Source organism: Ipomoea triloba, chromosome 14 (genome assembly GCF_003576645.1).
Source record: "Ipomoea triloba cultivar NCNSP0323 chromosome 14, ASM357664v1".
Classification (NCBI taxonomy): Eukaryota; Viridiplantae; Streptophyta; class Magnoliopsida; order Solanales; family Convolvulaceae; genus Ipomoea; species Ipomoea triloba.
This window is the reverse complement of record NC_044929.1, coordinates 11,159,885-11,177,556: the sequence shown is the minus strand read 5'-3', so window position 1 is coordinate 11,177,556 and position 17,672 is coordinate 11,159,885. Positions and strand designations below refer to the sequence as shown.

At 35.3% G+C, this 17,672-nt stretch overlaps 1 protein-coding gene across 1 annotated transcript; it reads right to left on the bottom strand.

The window, feature by feature from the left end:
• Window positions 1-14,713: 14,713 nt before the first annotated feature.
• On the bottom strand, window positions 14,714-16,124 carry LOC116003934 (formin-like protein 8). The gene is made up of 4 exons (XM_031243872.1): window positions 15,840-16,124; window positions 15,691-15,721; window positions 15,354-15,452; window positions 14,714-15,280 (listed from the first exon to the last, which is right to left on the bottom strand). Exons 1-4 carry the CDS (start codon window positions 16,122-16,124, stop codon window positions 15,225-15,227), a joined length of 471 nt encoding a protein of 156 aa, XP_031099732.1. The 3' UTR covers window positions 14,714-15,224.
• Window positions 16,125-17,672: the final 1,548 nt, after the last annotated feature.

Below are 17,672 nucleotides of genomic sequence, written 5' to 3'. Positions count from 1 at the left end.
ATATCATGAGTTTCTAAGTTTTTTTTGTTGAAGGTTTTGAATAGATTTATGGTTACGTTCCTGCTAAGTCTCAAGTAATCTCTAACATGTAGAGAAGTTAGGAAGTGGTTTGAGAGTCTTGTTGTCATGCCCCGGAGAGGCTTTTAGTTTTCTCTCACCTTTGGTCCTAATTCTCCACTGTTTTTAGAGACTCCCCGATTTGGTATCAGAGCCAGCCATATCTCTTTATTCAAAACCTTCATATTTCCCAAATATGTCTTCCTATTCAGCTTCTACATCCACATCTAGTGTACCTAGCCGTTCTTCATTTTCATTAGAAAAACCTCATTTCAAAAAATCGCGCTCTTCTAAGATGGATTATCTCTATGAGATAAATTATCTTAAAGAGGACCAAAAAATAGAAGAAACCCACCTGCCCCTTCTGAATCCATACTCTGCTTTCAATAAAAGAAACCAATCCAATTTTCTGGTTAAATCCCTTAAAGCTATTTACCAGAAAAGGTCTTTAGTTCCTAAAGAATACATCTCAGCCTCAGCCATGAGCAGATGTCCCATATATTCCACCCACCAAGAACAGTTCATTACTCTTGAAATCCCTGATGAATTCCCGGCCATTTGGAGGAGAGAAGGATATACCCATATCCACTTTGGAGCAATCCGTTTTGCCATAACCTATCATGGCAGAAAGGGTCAACCCGTAGTTGCCAAGCTATGTCTCCTTGATTCCAGGTACTTAGAGTACCAACATGCATTGATAGCCACCATGGAAGTCACACTTGATTCTGGCACTGTCTGTGCTACTGTTTACCCAAATTTTAACGTATCCTTAGAAGATCCACATCTTCTAGATATGTTTAAAATCCAAGTCCATATTGTTGGAGCTAAGCATGCTGAGCAAGATGCTATTGAAGCCACTGTCCACTACCAGATGTCTTATCGATTGCAAGACCATGCTTTCGATATGAAAATTCCAGGAGGAGGAGAAGCTCTCATCCTAGTCACTGATGAACAGAGAAATGTTACCTGCACTAAGGTTCCCAGGAGATGTACAAAAGAGGAGTTGATCCAAGTTATCCCTGACACTTGGATATCCAACTATGAGAAGCTGCACCAGAACAGAAGGCCAATCGAATCCAACGAGGCAACCATCAGCAGGCGAAAAGATGGTACCGTTGGAATCTCATTCAATCATGCTCATCTAAAAAGAACAGAATTTCTACCATCCATCAATATGGTAGAAGAGGCTAGAGAAAGACAAGAGGAGCATGTCCAGGAGATCCTTGACTATGACCCAGACGATGATGATGCAGAACCAGTTTTCCTTGGTTACGGAAAAACAGGAATGAGTGAAATTGTTCATTCGTTCGACCAATTTGGTAAACCAGTTTTCTGGTTTAAGGATCCCATCTCAAATCACTGTTTCTTTGATTTGTGTGAAGATGATTGTAAGAAATGCTACCCAACAAAGGAGCCACAGAGGAGACCCAGCTGCAAGCCCTCTGGAAGGAGAAGATCCAGAAGTAAGGATGATAGTGATGATGAAGATCCGCCGTCACCACCACCTGTGCCCCTGCAAAGAAAAAAGAAAGCTCTTAAGTGCTATGAACAAGAGTAATTAAGAAAGGAGCCCACAATAGTACCAGCTTCACCAGCCATCCCAGCAATGGTGATCTCAGAGTCCTATGAGGAAGACTTTCCCCCTTTGGAAAGTTTTCAGCGAGGAGGTTGTATGCATGCACCAAAGATCCCAGCTCCTAATGAAGCTCAATGGATGGTTGTCCTCTTAACTGGCCTGTTGGTAATACTTTCATTAGGAGCTGGGATCTTTGGTGCATGCATACAACCTCCTCGCTGAAAACTTTCCAAAGGGGGAAAGTCTTCCTCATAGGACTCTGAGATCACCATTGCTGGGATGGCTGGTGAAGCTGGTACTATTGTGGGCTCCTTTCTTAATTACTCTTGTTCATAGCACTTAAGAGCTTTCTTTTTTCTTTGCAGGGGCACAGGTGGTGGTGACGGCGGATCTTCATCATCACTATCATCCTTACTTCTGGATCTTCTCCTTCCAGAGGGCTTGCAGCTGGGTCTCCTCTGTGGCTCCTTTGTTGGGTAGCATTTCTTACAATCATCTTCACACAAATCAAAGAAACAGTGATTTGAGATGGGATCCTTAAACCAGAAAACTGGTTTACCAAATTGGTCGAACGAATGAACAATTTCACTCATTCCTGTTTTTCCGTAACCAAGGAAAACTGGTTCTGCATCATCATCGTCTGGGTCATAGTCAAGGATCTCCTGGACATGCTCCTCTTGTCTTTCTCTAGCCTCTTCTACCATATTGATGGATGGTAGAAATTCTGTTCTTTTTAGATGAGCATGATTGAATGAGATTCCAACGGTACCATCTTTTCGCCTGCTGATGGTTGCCTCGTTGGATTCGATTGGCCTTCTGTTCTGGTGCAGCTTCTCATAGTTGGATATCCAAGTGTCAGGGATAACTTGGATCAACTCCTCTTTTGTACATCTCCTGGGAACCTTAGTGCAGGTAACATTTCTCTGTTCATCAGTGACTAGGATGAGAGCTTCTCCTCCTCCTGGAATTTTCATATCGAAAGCATGGTCTTGCAATCGATAAGACATCTGGTAGTGGACAGTGGCTTCAATAGCATCTTGCTCAGCATGCTTAGCTCCAACAATATGGACTTGGATTTTAAACATATCTAGAAGATGTGGATCTTCTAAGGATACGTTAAAATTTGGGTAAACAGTAGCACAGACAGTGCCAGAATCAAGTGTGACTTCCATGGTGGCTATCAATGCATGTTGGTACTCTAAGTACCTGGAATCAAGGAGACATAGCTTGGCAACTACGGGTTGACCCTTTCTGCCATGATAGGTTATGGCAAAACGGATTGCTCCAAAGTGGATATGGGTATATCCTTCTCTCCTCCAAATGGCCGGGAATTCATCAGGGATTTCAAGAGTAATGAACTGTTCTTGGTGGGTGGAATATATGGGACATCTGCTCATGGCTGAGGCTGAGATGTATTCTTTAGGAACTAAAGACCTTTTCTGGTAAATAGCTTTAAGGGATTTAACCAGAAAATTGGATTGGTTTCTTTTATTGAAAGTAGAGTATGGATTCAGAAGGGGCAGGTGGGTTTCTTCTATTTTTTGGTCCTCTTTAAGATAATTTATCTCATAGAGATAATCCATCTTAGAAGAGAGAGATTTTTTGAAATGAGGTTTTTCTAATGAAAATGAAGAACGGCTAGGTACAATAGATGTGGATGTAGAAGCTGAATAGGAAGACATATTTGGGAAATATGAAGGTTTTGAATAAAGAGATATGGCTGGCTCTGATACCAAATCGGGGAGTCTCTAAAAACAGTGGAGAATTAGGACCAAAGGTGAGAGAAAACTAAAAGCCTCTCCGGGGCATGACAACAAGACTCTCAAACCACTTCCTAACTTCTCTACATGTTAGAGATTACTTGAGACTTAGCAGGAACGTAACCATAAATCTATTCAAAACCTTCAACAAAAAAAACTTAGAAACTCATGATATTTTGCAAACTGGGAATTTTATATTTCAAACTGCGATATCTTACAAAGCAAACTGAACCTCCTTTTATAGGGATCAAGGATGGTTCTTGAAATACAATACAGCTGTTTACAACTATTACAATACATGTGGCCGACAAAGTGTGATGGCCTTCTTGACATAATGTAAAGCTACCTTTTAATAAAGTTGTCTAATAATTCATACAACACGCCAAACTGATAAGATAACGCTGACATGACCCTGTCAGGACGGGGATCTTATCCTTGAAGATAAGATTTTTTGTTGCAGATGAGATTTGCTTTGCTGGAGAGAGATAAGATCAAATCTTATCCTTCACTCATGAATCTCTTTCCTTTCCAGTTTTGTGGGTTCCAATCTGGTTGCTTTGTCTTCATGACCATCCATTCTCCATGAAATTGAAGATCCATTACGGAGTCTTCGTCTGATGCTGTGTCGCTTTCTGTGGAGTAGCCAGAGTAGTTGGGGTAACCCATGTGGTTAACCCATTCTTGCCTATCCATACCAGATTGCCTTCTCTTCGTTCTCCAAACATCCTTGTTCCACTGGCTCTTGTGTTCTGACCTTTTCTTTTGAGACTTTTGAGCATAAGCTTTCTCAATCTTTTCGACTTCTTCAAGCACTGAATCTATATCATCAAGGTTCCAAGGATCTTGTGACCAGATATCTTCCTTCTGGGTCTGGTGTAGCTCATAGTAGTACTGGTTTTTTGCTGACTTGATCCTTTCATGGTAGATCTCATCATCTTGTCTCACATCTGGCTGAATCCCTTCTCTGGGCCAAATTTCTTTTGGAATGACCTTGTTCTGGGCGAAAATGTACCTCTGAAATTCTGGATAGTCTTCTTCTCGGACTATGATAGATTCCTTGTGCTGCTCATAAATCTTCATAAATGGTTCTGCATGTCCTTCTAAAAATCTGGATACCCATGCTGTGACTTCCCTATGCAGATGAACTGTGAAAAATTCTGGACCATCTTGGCATAACTTCTTCCAGTATTTTAATGGATAAAACCAAGTTAAGAATTTTATTAAATCTTTCTCAACAGAAAGATCTAACTCTTTTCTTAAGCTAGGCCTGTGGAACTCCATTAAAATATGATATTAATGGCATAAATACCAAAATATCCAATTTAACTCTTCTGACCAATCTTGAACTTGAGCAATAAAGATTTGAGCAAATGGATATTTTGGGTGAATACCATATGGTTGTAACATATGACCTCCATAGTATCTGAATAATACAAAGAAAGGGAGGAACAAGTCCTATTGTCCAACCATGGTAAGAATGGCACACTACCCTCAATTCGTATGCATGGATTAGAAATATCATTGCAAAGGGAGTCATCCTCACAAGAACCATAATTATAATCATCAAATGGATCAACATTCACACACTCATTAGTAGAATCATCATCAACAAAGCCAATGGAATCATCCTACCAAAAATAAAAGCAAGTATTATCACACACATAAAGATCATCATTACAATTCAAATGGGAGTCATCCACACAAGTGTCAAAAGTGTTTTCAATGAAATGTTGAGCACAAGAATTTTCAAGAATATTAAAACGAGATGGATCAAGAATGTTTCCACCTATCGGCTCTTCATTTTCTACACTATTTCAATGTCCTCATCTTCACTCTCTATCTCTACCTACTTTTGGTTAACTTATTCAATCAACGGGGTATCACACTCCACTAACTCTTCAACACTCACCTCTTCCCTATCATTTTGTTCTTCTTTTGATCCTCAAGTATAACAGTTGGATTGGCTTCCAAAATCGGGATATCACCTTCACGTGGGTAATTAACCCGTGATGAACTTTTATTCGTGACCTCCTCCATCATAGTTTGAATTTTTGTTTCAATCTCTTCCAATGGAAAATCTTCCTCCCGGAGGGTAACAAGGTAGTCCTTCAGTTCACTCTTAATTTCGGCCCTTAAATTGGTTGTGTCCTCCTTGGCCAAATAAAGAGAGAGAGAAATAGCAAGAAAGGAGAGAGGCATAAGGTAGAACGGTTAACGTCTTTAGCCCAACTTAAACGCAAAACAGAATAAGACAAACAAAATGTAACAATCTAACAATTAAAAGAACTAAAACGCCTAAAAATGAAAGCATCAAAATATAAATTGTAAACCAAAGCAAGTAACTACAACAAAGGTTACAAGAAAAAACATGTAAAACAACATAGAAGATGATTCTTGGCATGACCAAACCTTGGAGACTCTTAACAATTGGAAGAAAAAAGAGCACAATGCACAACACCATGTCAGACATTGTCCACGTGGGCTCGACATGTGGGAGAGCCACGCGGAACAGTATTGGAAAAGTTCCGCGTGGTCTCCACGTGGATCAGCAGTGCTAAAACTTTTTTCCGTCTCCCAACTTTTGCCTTCAAGTTTTAGTCAATTTTAGCTCAAATTTTTCATGGCGTAGCATTAATATCACCTGCAATGGCTGAACAAGATACAAAAGAAAAAACTAACGAAAAGTAACAATATATACAAGGATTGACTTGGTGTGCCTCCCAAGAAGCGCAACGTTTAACGTCTTTGGCTAGACTCGGTGTGCGCTATCCTTCGAAGCACACCGGTTTTCGGACCTTACCAAGTGTCCCGTGCACTTTGGCTTAAAGGTATGCCCCACGATGTAGGATACCCTTGAATTCAAAACAAAGAAAGGGAGGAACAAGTCCTATTGTCCAACCGAGGTAAGCGTGGCACACTACCCTCAATTCCTATGCATGAATTAGAAATATCATTGCAAAAGGAGTCATCCTCACAAGAACCATAATTATAATCATCAAATGAATCAACACTGCCACAGTTATTAGTAGAATCATCATCAACAAAGCCAATGGAATCATCCTACCAAAAATAAAAGCAAGTATTATCACACACATAAAGATCATCATTACATATCAAAGGGGAGTCATCCACACAATTGTCAAAAGTGTTTTCAATGAAAGGTTGAGCACAAAAATTTTCAAGAATATTAATACGATAAGTATCAAGATTGTTTCCACCTATCGGCTCTTCACCTTTCCACTCAATTTGAATATCCTCATATTCACTCTCCATCTCTACCTACTTGTGGTTAACTTCTTCAATCAACTCTCACCTCTTCCCTATCATTTTGTTTTTCTTTTCAACCTCAAGTACAACCCTTGGATTGGCTTCCAAAATCGGTAGATCACCTTCAGGTGGGTAATTAACCCGTGATGAACTTTTCTTCGCGACCTCCTCCATCATAGTTAGCATTTTTGTTTCAATCTCTTCCAATGGAAGATCTTCCTCCCGAAGCCTAACAAGGTAGTCCTACATAGGGTATAATTAAAAATAATTGTCAATAATAATTTGCACAATCATGTATTGTATATATAATGATATGGTACGATTGATACTTATGTAAACCGATATTAAAAATTCTCTTTATAACTTCAACCGTACCCCAACTCGATTTTTCTTACTCGCCACTGTGTATATATAACATTTTCTTTTCATAAAAATTATACTCCGGATTATATTATTTCATCAATAAAAATCTCACGCGAAATAACCTACTATTATTAACTACTATCTAATTAAAAGTCTCATAATCTAATAATAAATTGTTTCTTTTTACTCCCATTTTCCCGTTGAGACTTATTTTACTGTTCAATTAAAATTAAAAAGACTATGTTTTCAAAAAAAAAAAAAATTAAAAAGACTAAAGGACAAATAGGCACCTGAATTGCATACCAAACTGTAATTAGGTCATCGAACTCAAAAAGAATGCAATTGGGTCAACCCAAAATGACTTGTTTACCTGAAATTGTGCTGACGTGGCAGTTACCAATTAAAAAAATAATTTGTTTAATAATTGAAAATAAAATAATTAATTAAAATAAATAAATAAAATAAAAATAAAAAAAATAAACAGCCGCCGGCTTTGTCTCCATTGCCTCCGGCCATGAAACCCCTTAGATCTCATTTCAATTCCGTCCTTTTCTATTTTAATTCCTTTTAATTCGAAACCTCATCTCATGCTTGGAACTTCATCTCAATGAAATTTCATCTCTTTTCATGCCAATCTCATCTTCATATTAATTTCGAAATTCTTCCCTTATTAATTTTAAAAATTCCTTCTTGAAATTCCATCTCATATCTCAGCCCTTTTAGTTAATTTTGCCTCCTTTTAAAATTTAACCTTAGACCTTGCAATAGTAGTATCAGGCTTCTGACCACTCCACTCTTATGAATTATTAATCAATAAAATATTCTTCTTGATGTACTCATTTTTTTCCATCAATACTTGATCTTCAAGAAATCTTCATACAACTTGTATTTCTTCTTCAATATACGCCATCTTCTTCTTCTTCCATTCTTCAAAAATTCTTCAACATTGTACCTAAATAATTCTTCTTTCTGTTTTGCCAAAACGTTTCTTTTGAATCATTCCTTCGAATTTATTCCATCCATCTTTGAAAATTAATTCTTGTTTTTTCTATTGATCTTTGACTCAAACAGATACTAGAAAAATAAAATTGGGGGTTGTACAATTTGACATATAAAAATCTATTACAATTATTCCTAACAAATAATATTAATACAATGTGTTTTAGCCATTGCTACAACGGAGGCTTTAGTGCTCATTGGTATTCTTGTATTATATAAACTTTATCAAAATAGGAATAGAATAAGGAAAATTATTAAATTTTTCGCTGTTGTGGTTTGAACACAGAACATTTAATCAAATGTGTTTTAGTCAGTGCTACAGTGGATCCTTTTGCGCTCATTTGTGTTCTTGTATTATATAAACTTTATCGAAATTATAATACAATATGAAAAAATCTAAAATTTTTCAAACTTGGAACATATAATAAAATGTGCTTTAGCCATTGCTACAGCAAAGCCCCTTGTGTTTTTCTTGTATTATATAAACCTAAATGAAATAATAATACAATAAGGAAAAATATAAAAATGTTCAAACCCGTAACGTATAATCAAATGTGTTTTAGCCATTGTTATAGCGGAGCCCTTTGCGCTCATTGATGTTCCTGGAAGAAACTTTACCTAAAGTCTTAAACCAATTAAATCGATTGAAATCAAAATATAACAAAAGAAAATATGAAGACACAAAAATACCATTACTAAAAATAGGAAAAACTCCTGAGAATGACTAAAAGTGTCCAAAAGATAATAGTCTGGGAAGATAAATGGCAAAAAGGATAGTCTGGGACTAAATTTTAAATAGTCACCAACGACAAGAGACCTCTGGTGAAATTAACTCTTTTTTTTTTTTGAATAGTCTGGAGAACTCTTATTTTATTTTATATGGACACTGAAAATAATTTATCATTTTATAGGATAATTTTCTCCTTATAAAACTTTTTTAACTACCCTTAGACCAAATATGTATTATAATTTTTATTATATAATTATAATAAAATGTATGATTAAAATATTTTAATTTATGATATTGTAATTTATAAATTATAATGTTTTAATTTAAAAATTATTTGTTTATTATCATTGTTATTACGTAGAAATATATTGATCTTTATACTCATTATTCTTTACAATTTCAAACCCTATCAAATTAATAATGGAATCAATTTTCCTGATTATTTTTTTCCATAAAAATTTCAATTTCATTCTTTTTTAAATATTTTTTTGTGAACTAAATTGTTCGTGATATTGCATGCACCCAGCCCTTGCCACTGATATCTTAGCTTCTACATACTTCATTATATATTTTGTTTTACACTACTATACATGTTCCATCACCTTAATGCTATATATAACTCTATCTTCACTTCTTTTTTATTTTTAGTTTTTTAACCTAACACTTTCATCGCTTTATAATAATAATAATAATAACTAATTAATACCATACAACATGCATATTCTTCTTTTCAATTAATTACCTTATGTTTCCTTTGTTCGACACAACATTTATATATATATCAAGTTGTAGAGCACCTCTTTGTAGTTTAATATATAGAATTACAAATGTTTAGAAGCAACTCCTAACGGAGTTGATTGGATAGTTGTCTTGGTAACTAAAAAATTTAATATTTGACTTCATGTTAAAGTAAAATAATAATTAAAAAAAAAAAGAAGAATTTCTTGAAGCAAAAAAGAAGTAATGTCAATGGTGTAGTGTTAGTTATATATCTAGTGATTTTAGTATCCAAAAAAAAGTAGTGGCCCTGTTTGGTAAATGGTTGTTGGCTGATTGGTTTGGCTGTTTGGGTTAGAAGTTATGATTTGTTGATAATATTAGCTGATTGTAGAAAGTTGTTTGATAAATTAGTTGTTGGTTGATAGCTGTTTGGTATAATTTTTTTCTCAAAAAGCTAATTAAAAAGGCTGCTTTGAGTAGCCTTTTGAATTTTAGCATTTTAGAGTTATAAAAAACTTATTAACCAAACAATTAATAATGGTCAAATAAGCCAAAATTTGTTGATAGGCTGATTATTTACCAAACAGGGCCAGTATCTTTTTTTTTTTTTCTGGTACATTTTATAACAAGTAACAAGTAACTTGAATGCCAAACTTAAGCAAAGAAAAACACATACGTAATGTTGAGCAGGGAAGAAACACACACATGGATTATAAATTTAATTTATGATACACAAGGCCGAAAAATAGATACTTTTATAATAATAAATTAATATTTTTTTTTGAGTTCTATTGACTCGGTTACAATGTAGTCACATGGGAGTGTACACCGGATGCCGCTTGACCATGAGTAGTCACATGGGAGTGTACACCGGATGCCGCTTGACCATGACTAATAATAAATTAATGTACACCGGATGCCGCTTGACCATGACTAATAATAAATTAAGATTGAATCAACATACGCCACCAAATCTGTCCCGCTACCTCAGGCATCCGTCTCCGTAGTCACATGGGAGTGTACACCGGATGCCGCTTGACCATGACTAATAATTCCGTAGTCACATGGGAGTGTACACCGGATGCCGCTTGACCATGACTAATAATAAATTAAGATTGAATCAACATACGCCACCAAATCTGTCCCGCTACCTCAGGCATCCGTCTCCACCTCCGCACCCAACAGGGAAGCCAAGTGATAAGCACTATATTTAATTTAGATTAATTTTTATTTTACATTATATTTATTTTAAGTTTTATTTTATATTTCGTACCTACCAAGTGATAAGCACTATATTTAATTTAGATTAATTTTTATTTTACATTATATTTATTTTAAGTTTTATTTTATATTTCGTACCTAATATAATAGTTAAGTTGAATAATTAGGCTTAATGAACTTATTAATAAGAATTGGACTTAATTATTTGAGCTAATTATATTTTTTTTTGAGTACTTCTGACTCGGTTACAATGTTGGATCTGTTCATAGCTACTTTCTCAACAACAAAGAGTCAACAGTTGCCTCCACTGAGTCTCGAACCCACTCCCATCATCCATGTGAGATTGTTAACTGGGACACCGGGTGCCACTAGACCACAAGGTCATTGGCTTTGAGCTAATTATATATTTTACTTTGTATTGTTTAATTAGTTGGCCCATTTAAATGCTTTTAATTATTTTAATTGTTTTATGAATTCAGCAGCCTATAAGGTAGAATTGATTATTAGGTTTTCAGTTTTGTTTTATAATTGTTTTTAGTTTTATGAATTCTAAGTACGTAGAATAACAACAGCGAACGACTTTTGCGACGTGCGAAGACTTCTTCTGTGTGCGACGAGCAGACGATGTGGACTGCGTGCGGCGAGAGTCTTCCTACTGCAACTACTACGATTTCGGCCGCAAATTACTCCTACGAATGTACGGACGAAATTGAGCCTGAATTAGTATAAAAGGGATGAATCTTTTCAGTAGAAACATCATGTTTTCACAGAAGAGTTTTATTTACTTTGTAAACATTTCCTGCGATGTCCTGCTGAATTCTTATTCTTTTCCATGTCCTGCTGAATTCTTATTTTTTTCCAATTCGAGGATTATTGAAGTTTGATTCTACAAGACCAGTGAGATTTATTTAGCTTAAATTATTCTTTGCACTTTATTATCTATATATCTTCTATTATATTTATATGAATTATTTCTTGGTAAATTGTTGCAGAACGGCTCATTGTCCAATTGTCAAGTTATTAAATTGCTAGTTAGAACATTGAATTCGTAATTGTTTAAGAGTTCTGATGTTGGTAGCAAATAGCACAATTTGATTATATATTGATTTTCAGTTTGCATTATGAAGATATATAGTCTAGCTTAAATGAACCGAGCTTGTGAGCTCACTACAAGAAAAATCGCGATTCGCGATGGAAAAAATTCCGTCGCGAAATGGCCAAATTCCGTCGCGAAACAGGTTTTGCGACGGAATTCATTCCGTCGTCTATCGGCTCGTGGTATTTCCTTTTGCGACGGAAAAATTCGTCGCGAAATAAGGCGACGGAATAATTCCGTTGCGAAATATTGCGACGGAATACTACCGTTGCCACTTTGCGACGGAATATTTCCCGTCGCAATTCTGTTGTAATTTGGCAACCAAAATAATTCCGTCGCTAATTCTTACGCCATTTTGGAGACGAATATTCCGTCGCAAACAAACGACGAAATTATTTTCCGTCGCAATTTTTGCTACAATTTTTTTTTGGAATGCAATTTTTGCTACAATTATTCCGTCGCATTTTTAAAATTATATACTAATACGCTGTTAATTCTAAATATAACATCTATACTATTAATAAAAACAATATCCTCATCTTTAACTTCTCGCCCAAAAACTCCTATACTATTAAGGATTCCGTAATATTGTAAAATATGGTAATAGAATTCCTATTTGTAATACAAGTGTACATTAAAATATGGTAATACAATTCATAATAAAATATATTCTTCCATACGTTCCTATTCATAATACAATTTTAAATTAAAATTACTAATCGTAATAATACAGTACATATATTTCCCTGCAATGCAATCTATAATTATACTATTAATAAAAAAAATATCATCAACTTTAACTTTCCACCCAAAAACTCCTATACTATTAAGGATTGCGTAATATTGTAAAATATGGTAATAGAATTCCTATTCGTAATACAATTGCACATTAAAATATGGTAATTCAATTCCTAATAAAATATATTCTTCCCTACGTTCCTATTCGTAATACAATTCTAGATTAAAATTAATAATCGTAATAATACAGTACATATATTTTTCCTGCAATGCAATCTATACTATTAATAAAAACAATATTCTCATCTTTAACTTCCCGCCCAAAAACTCCTATACTATTAAGGATTCCGTAATATTGTAAAATATGCTAATAGAATTCCTATTCGTAATACAATTGCACATTAAAATATCGTAGTACAATTCATAATAAAATATATTCTTACCTACGTTCCTATTCGTAATACAATTCTAGATTAAAATTATTAATCGTAATAATACAGTACATATATTTCCCTACAATGCAATCTATATCTATACTATTAATAAAAACAATATGCTCAACTTTAACTTCCCGCCCAAAAACTCCTATACTATTAAGGATTGCGTAACATTGTAAAATATGGTAATAGAATTCCTATTCGTAATACAATTTTACATTAAAATATGGTAATTTAATTCCTAATAAAATATATTCTTCCATACGTTCCTATTCGTAATACAATTCTAGATTAAAATTACTAATCGTAATAATACATTACATATATTTTTCCTTCAATGCAATCTATACTATTAATAAAAATAATATCCTCAACTTTAACTTCCCGCCTAAAAACTCTTAAGGTTTGCGTAATATTATTAAATATGGCAATACAATTCCGTAAGCTCGCAAGGCTAGCCAATTTTCTGAACGGACATTCGTGCCTACAGGTGTCAGCGCACACGAATCAAGCCTTTTCAAATTTATTTCGGGATTTGATTTGCTCCTTTTACGCGCGAGAGAGAGCATCTATGCTATACAATTCAATGAGCCTTAAAAATACTCTTGTATAAGTAGTTGTGGAAACACATTTCCCAAACTAATGTGGGACCAAAACTACTTGAAAGCTTTTTCTCTCCATTTTTGTAACTCAAATGAGTCAACTTTGAGAACCAATTTCTCATTCACCCATTATCATTTTTTTAGCGTACAGTATATCAATCTTTTCGTCTAACTACGAAAAACCCGAATCCACTTTGACTCGACCCAAATCGAAAGTGGACCACACATATATTTGTACCACAATATAGCCACTAAAATGCCTATTTATGCCATTTTTTTCAATAATTATTTGTCCAAAGAATATTAACGTTCTACGGTCAACCAACAATCACTCAACTGATTATCTTATTACCCCTAGTTAGATGTCGTTGATCAAATTAATTAGTACATGTGTGACATGAATATTGCAAAAGGATGAACATATTTAAGTTGTAACTCTATGCGTAAGGCAGAACCAGACGGTGAAAATCTATTAGAAGTACACACTCCTAAATTCTTAAATAGTTTGAGATTGTATGATTTTCTTAATCATTCATTGACATTAATTAAAGGTCGGTGCGCCTGTTATGTTATTGCGGAAGATAGACCATTCTCTTGGTCTTTATACCGATAAGCGGCTCATCATCACAAGATTGACAGATCACAATGTTGAGGCAAGAATAGTTAATGGGACAGATGAAAGAACCAAAGTTCCTATTACTCGAATGTCTCTCACTCTTTCTGATACGAGATTGCCCTTCAAGTTCAAGCATAAATAATTCCTATTGATGCTTGCATATGTCATGACTATCAACAAAAGCCAGGGCCGAATACTAACTCATGTTGAGTTATTGCTGAAAAAATAATTTTTAATCACGGTCAATTGTACATATATCTACACAAAAATATATCTTCCATACATATGAGTTAGAATAACAATTGATTCATATAACTGAGTTACTATAGAACGAGCATATTTGCCCAATTTATAAAAATTCTAAACAATGATATATAAAATCTCTAAAATTCCAGCACCGCATGCGTACATCTACACATTAGCTATTAATTAAGCAATTATTTGCTGGACTTCAAACAAAGATAACATCAGAAAACATAATCGATCCAAAACATATCTTCAATTGTACTATATAATATTTGATGTTATAATTTATATAATTATATATCGATCCAAATATTCTTAATATATTACGTAGTATAACAAATCTATTCTTAATATATTATAACAAATCTATTTCGTCCCTGTGGAGGAACCAGCGCGACTTTGTTTAATTTACACTTGCATCGCTTAGATAACTTAAAACTTGAGCTTACTCACCTTGTACTCACTAATATCATCTCTTACAGAACTAAGAAGCTCTGCATGTTCCCTCATTAAGCTTAAGGATTTCATTCACAATGTTAAACAGAATCAAATGCAAAGCAACTTCCCCCCAAACATGTGCTATGCTACTACATGAGTGCAAGAATGTGTGCAATGGACTCAACACATCTTCTAAACAAGAGATGCATGCACTTTAATCAAACTAATAAAGCACAAGGGAAGCTAATTATGATTACTTCTAATTAAGAAAGAAGCCTGTTAGAAATTTCTACAAATCTGAGATGCTAAAGAGTATATAATTCATCTATGGTTCCATTTAATAAGCAAGACCCAATGGCTAGAATGATACCGCAACACCCATAACCACAGGCTCCATGAGTATAGAATTATAGCCTAACACGGGAAATGCATATCAATATATAAAATTACAGGGCATTACTTTTTAGGGAAAAGGAACAACACTAACCAAGGCTTCCTCTGAACATGAACTCATAAACAAGTAATCGGTGATCATCCTTGCAGCAATATCCAATCAGCTTGACGAGATTAGGAAATCTAAGTTGGCCTAGAAAGTTTACCTCAGTGAGCCATAATTTGCAGCTTAAATAATACGGAGTAATAATGATTAAAAAAATAGCATTACAATTTATAAAAATTACCTATACTAGCAGATTATGAAGTAAAAATTACCTATACTAGAACAAATAGCATTACAATTTATAAAAATTACCTAGCAATAGCATTAGAATAAAACTGCATTACAATAAAAATTACCAGAACTATACTAGAAAAAATAGCATTACCAATAACTGGACGAAGCTTGAGCCTGACTACCTAGAAAAATAAAATCAATCAAGGGCTTAGATGCATCTGGCCCCCTCCTCCCAAATGAAAGACTGAGAAAGATATTCAATTCAAATAAGCCTAATCCGATCCCAAACCAAGTACTTACCGGCTGTGGCGAACTGGTTGACGGCAGTGGGCAACTGGGCACACCGGCAACGGCGGTGGGTGAAACGGCGTCGAAGGACGAGACGGTGGCCGACGGAGGTGGGTGAAACGGTGAACTGGTCGACGGCGAAGGAGGAGAAGGTGGGCGAAGGCGGTGGCCAAACTGGGCGACGGCGCGGCTGGCCGAACTCGGCGATGGTGTGGGCGACGAATGTGATTGGAGATGGTGTGGGCGACGATTGAAGCTAAAACTATAATTAGGGCTAAGGGCGATGGAAATTAACATGCTTTTGATTAAAAAAAATCCAAAAAAAAAAAAAACAAAACAAAACGACCCGTTTCAATGTCAAAAAAGAAACATAATTGCGACGGAATAAATTCCGTCATCCATTCTGTCGCAATATTTATTTCATTTCCAAATAAATTGATTTCTTTAGCAACGGAATAAATTCCGTCGCCATTTCCGTCGCAATTTCGCGATGGAAATTAAATCTATCGCCATTTCCGTCGCCATTTCGCAACGGAACTAAAACCCGTCGCGAATTCGGTCGCTAGTTTTTTACCGCGAAAATTTCGCGGGTTTTATTTTCTACTTGTGCCAAAATTTGCGATGGAATTAATTTCCGTCGCTAATTCCGTCGTGAATTAGCAACGGAAGTTATTCCGTCGTTATATCGCGACGGAATTGTTTCCGTCGTTCTGTCGCGATTCACGATTTTTCTTGTAGTGGCTTGTTTAGTTGGCTAGGATTGGTAGTCTTTCTAATTCTTTTAATGTTGCTAGTAAATTAAATTCTAAGAGCTTGTTTAGGATTGTTTATTAGATAGGGAAGTAATTAAAGAGCTTGTTTTGATTATCGACAAAGTAAGGAAAGACAGGTTGCTAGAGCTTGTTAATAACCATAACCAATCTAGTAAATAGTTAAGTTAGTTTGGCTTGCAAATTAATAATCTGTCTTTGTTAGAATTAAATTGATATTATGCCTTAAGTTAGATACTAGTTGTTATTGACATTTATTTGATATTTGATATTTGATATTATTTTCCATTTTATTGTTACTATTTAAGTTTCAATTCCCATCTCATTATTTATTAAATCTATTACTAAAAATATGTCTAACCAATCTTTGTGGGTATGACCTTACTCATCTCTATTCATAAGAGTAAGTATTTATGAGCATATTGCAAATCCAAGTGAAAATCTGAGCAGATTAATTGTCACAACGTTTGCTGTTGATAAAATTTAAAGTATAATTCGTTCGGATCCTCTCACATGTTCAATCTTTTTTTAGCGGTTTCCCCGGAGATCTTTATCACCGAAAGTCGGTAACCTTCGTCACCGTCAGCATTTGGTACTCTCTCGATAGCTTCAATAGTTCACTGAAAGCCTTTGGCGTAATAGACTGTGCGTCCTTCCTTGTACTTTATCTTTCGAAAGGGGGAAAGGGTTCGTCAAGTGCAGAAGGCTCCTCCAACGGATTCAACGGCATCGGAGTCGTTGGCAGCAACAAGAGCTAAGACCGCATTGGCTTGGCTTCCATGAACTTAAAGATTTAGCTCTGTCTTGTACCGAGGATTTTAAAAACAGGAAAACAAAGAATAAACTCAGTAATTGAAACAAACAATTCAAGTATGTTCAAATCTAGGAAAAAATCCCAAAAACAAAACCCTAGTATGAACGAAAAAAAACAAACCTGCTGTCGAAGTCCTCGCCGCAGTTGTCGAAGCCTAAGCTGAATCTCATCGTCGCTGCTCTCGCTTCACAAATGGTCGTGTAGCCGCTGAATTATCTCATCGGCGCTGCTATCTCATCGTCGGCGGTGGCTAAGGTAGGC

Excerpts from the sequence above, each read along its gene's own strand:
- LOC116003934 (XM_031243872.1), bottom strand. The coding sequence starts at position 16,124 with ATGTTAATTTCCATCGCCCTTAGCCCTAATTATAGTTTTAGCTTCAAT. Across the intron at positions 15,722-15,839 it reads CAACCAGTTCGCCACAGCCG|GTAGTCAGGCTCAAGCTTCG; the intron begins GTAAGTACTTGG and ends TTATTTTTCTAG. Across the intron at positions 15,281-15,353 it reads CATGTTCAGAGGAAGCCTTG|GCTATAATTCTATACTCATG; the intron begins GTTAGTGTTGTT and ends TTCCCGTGTTAG.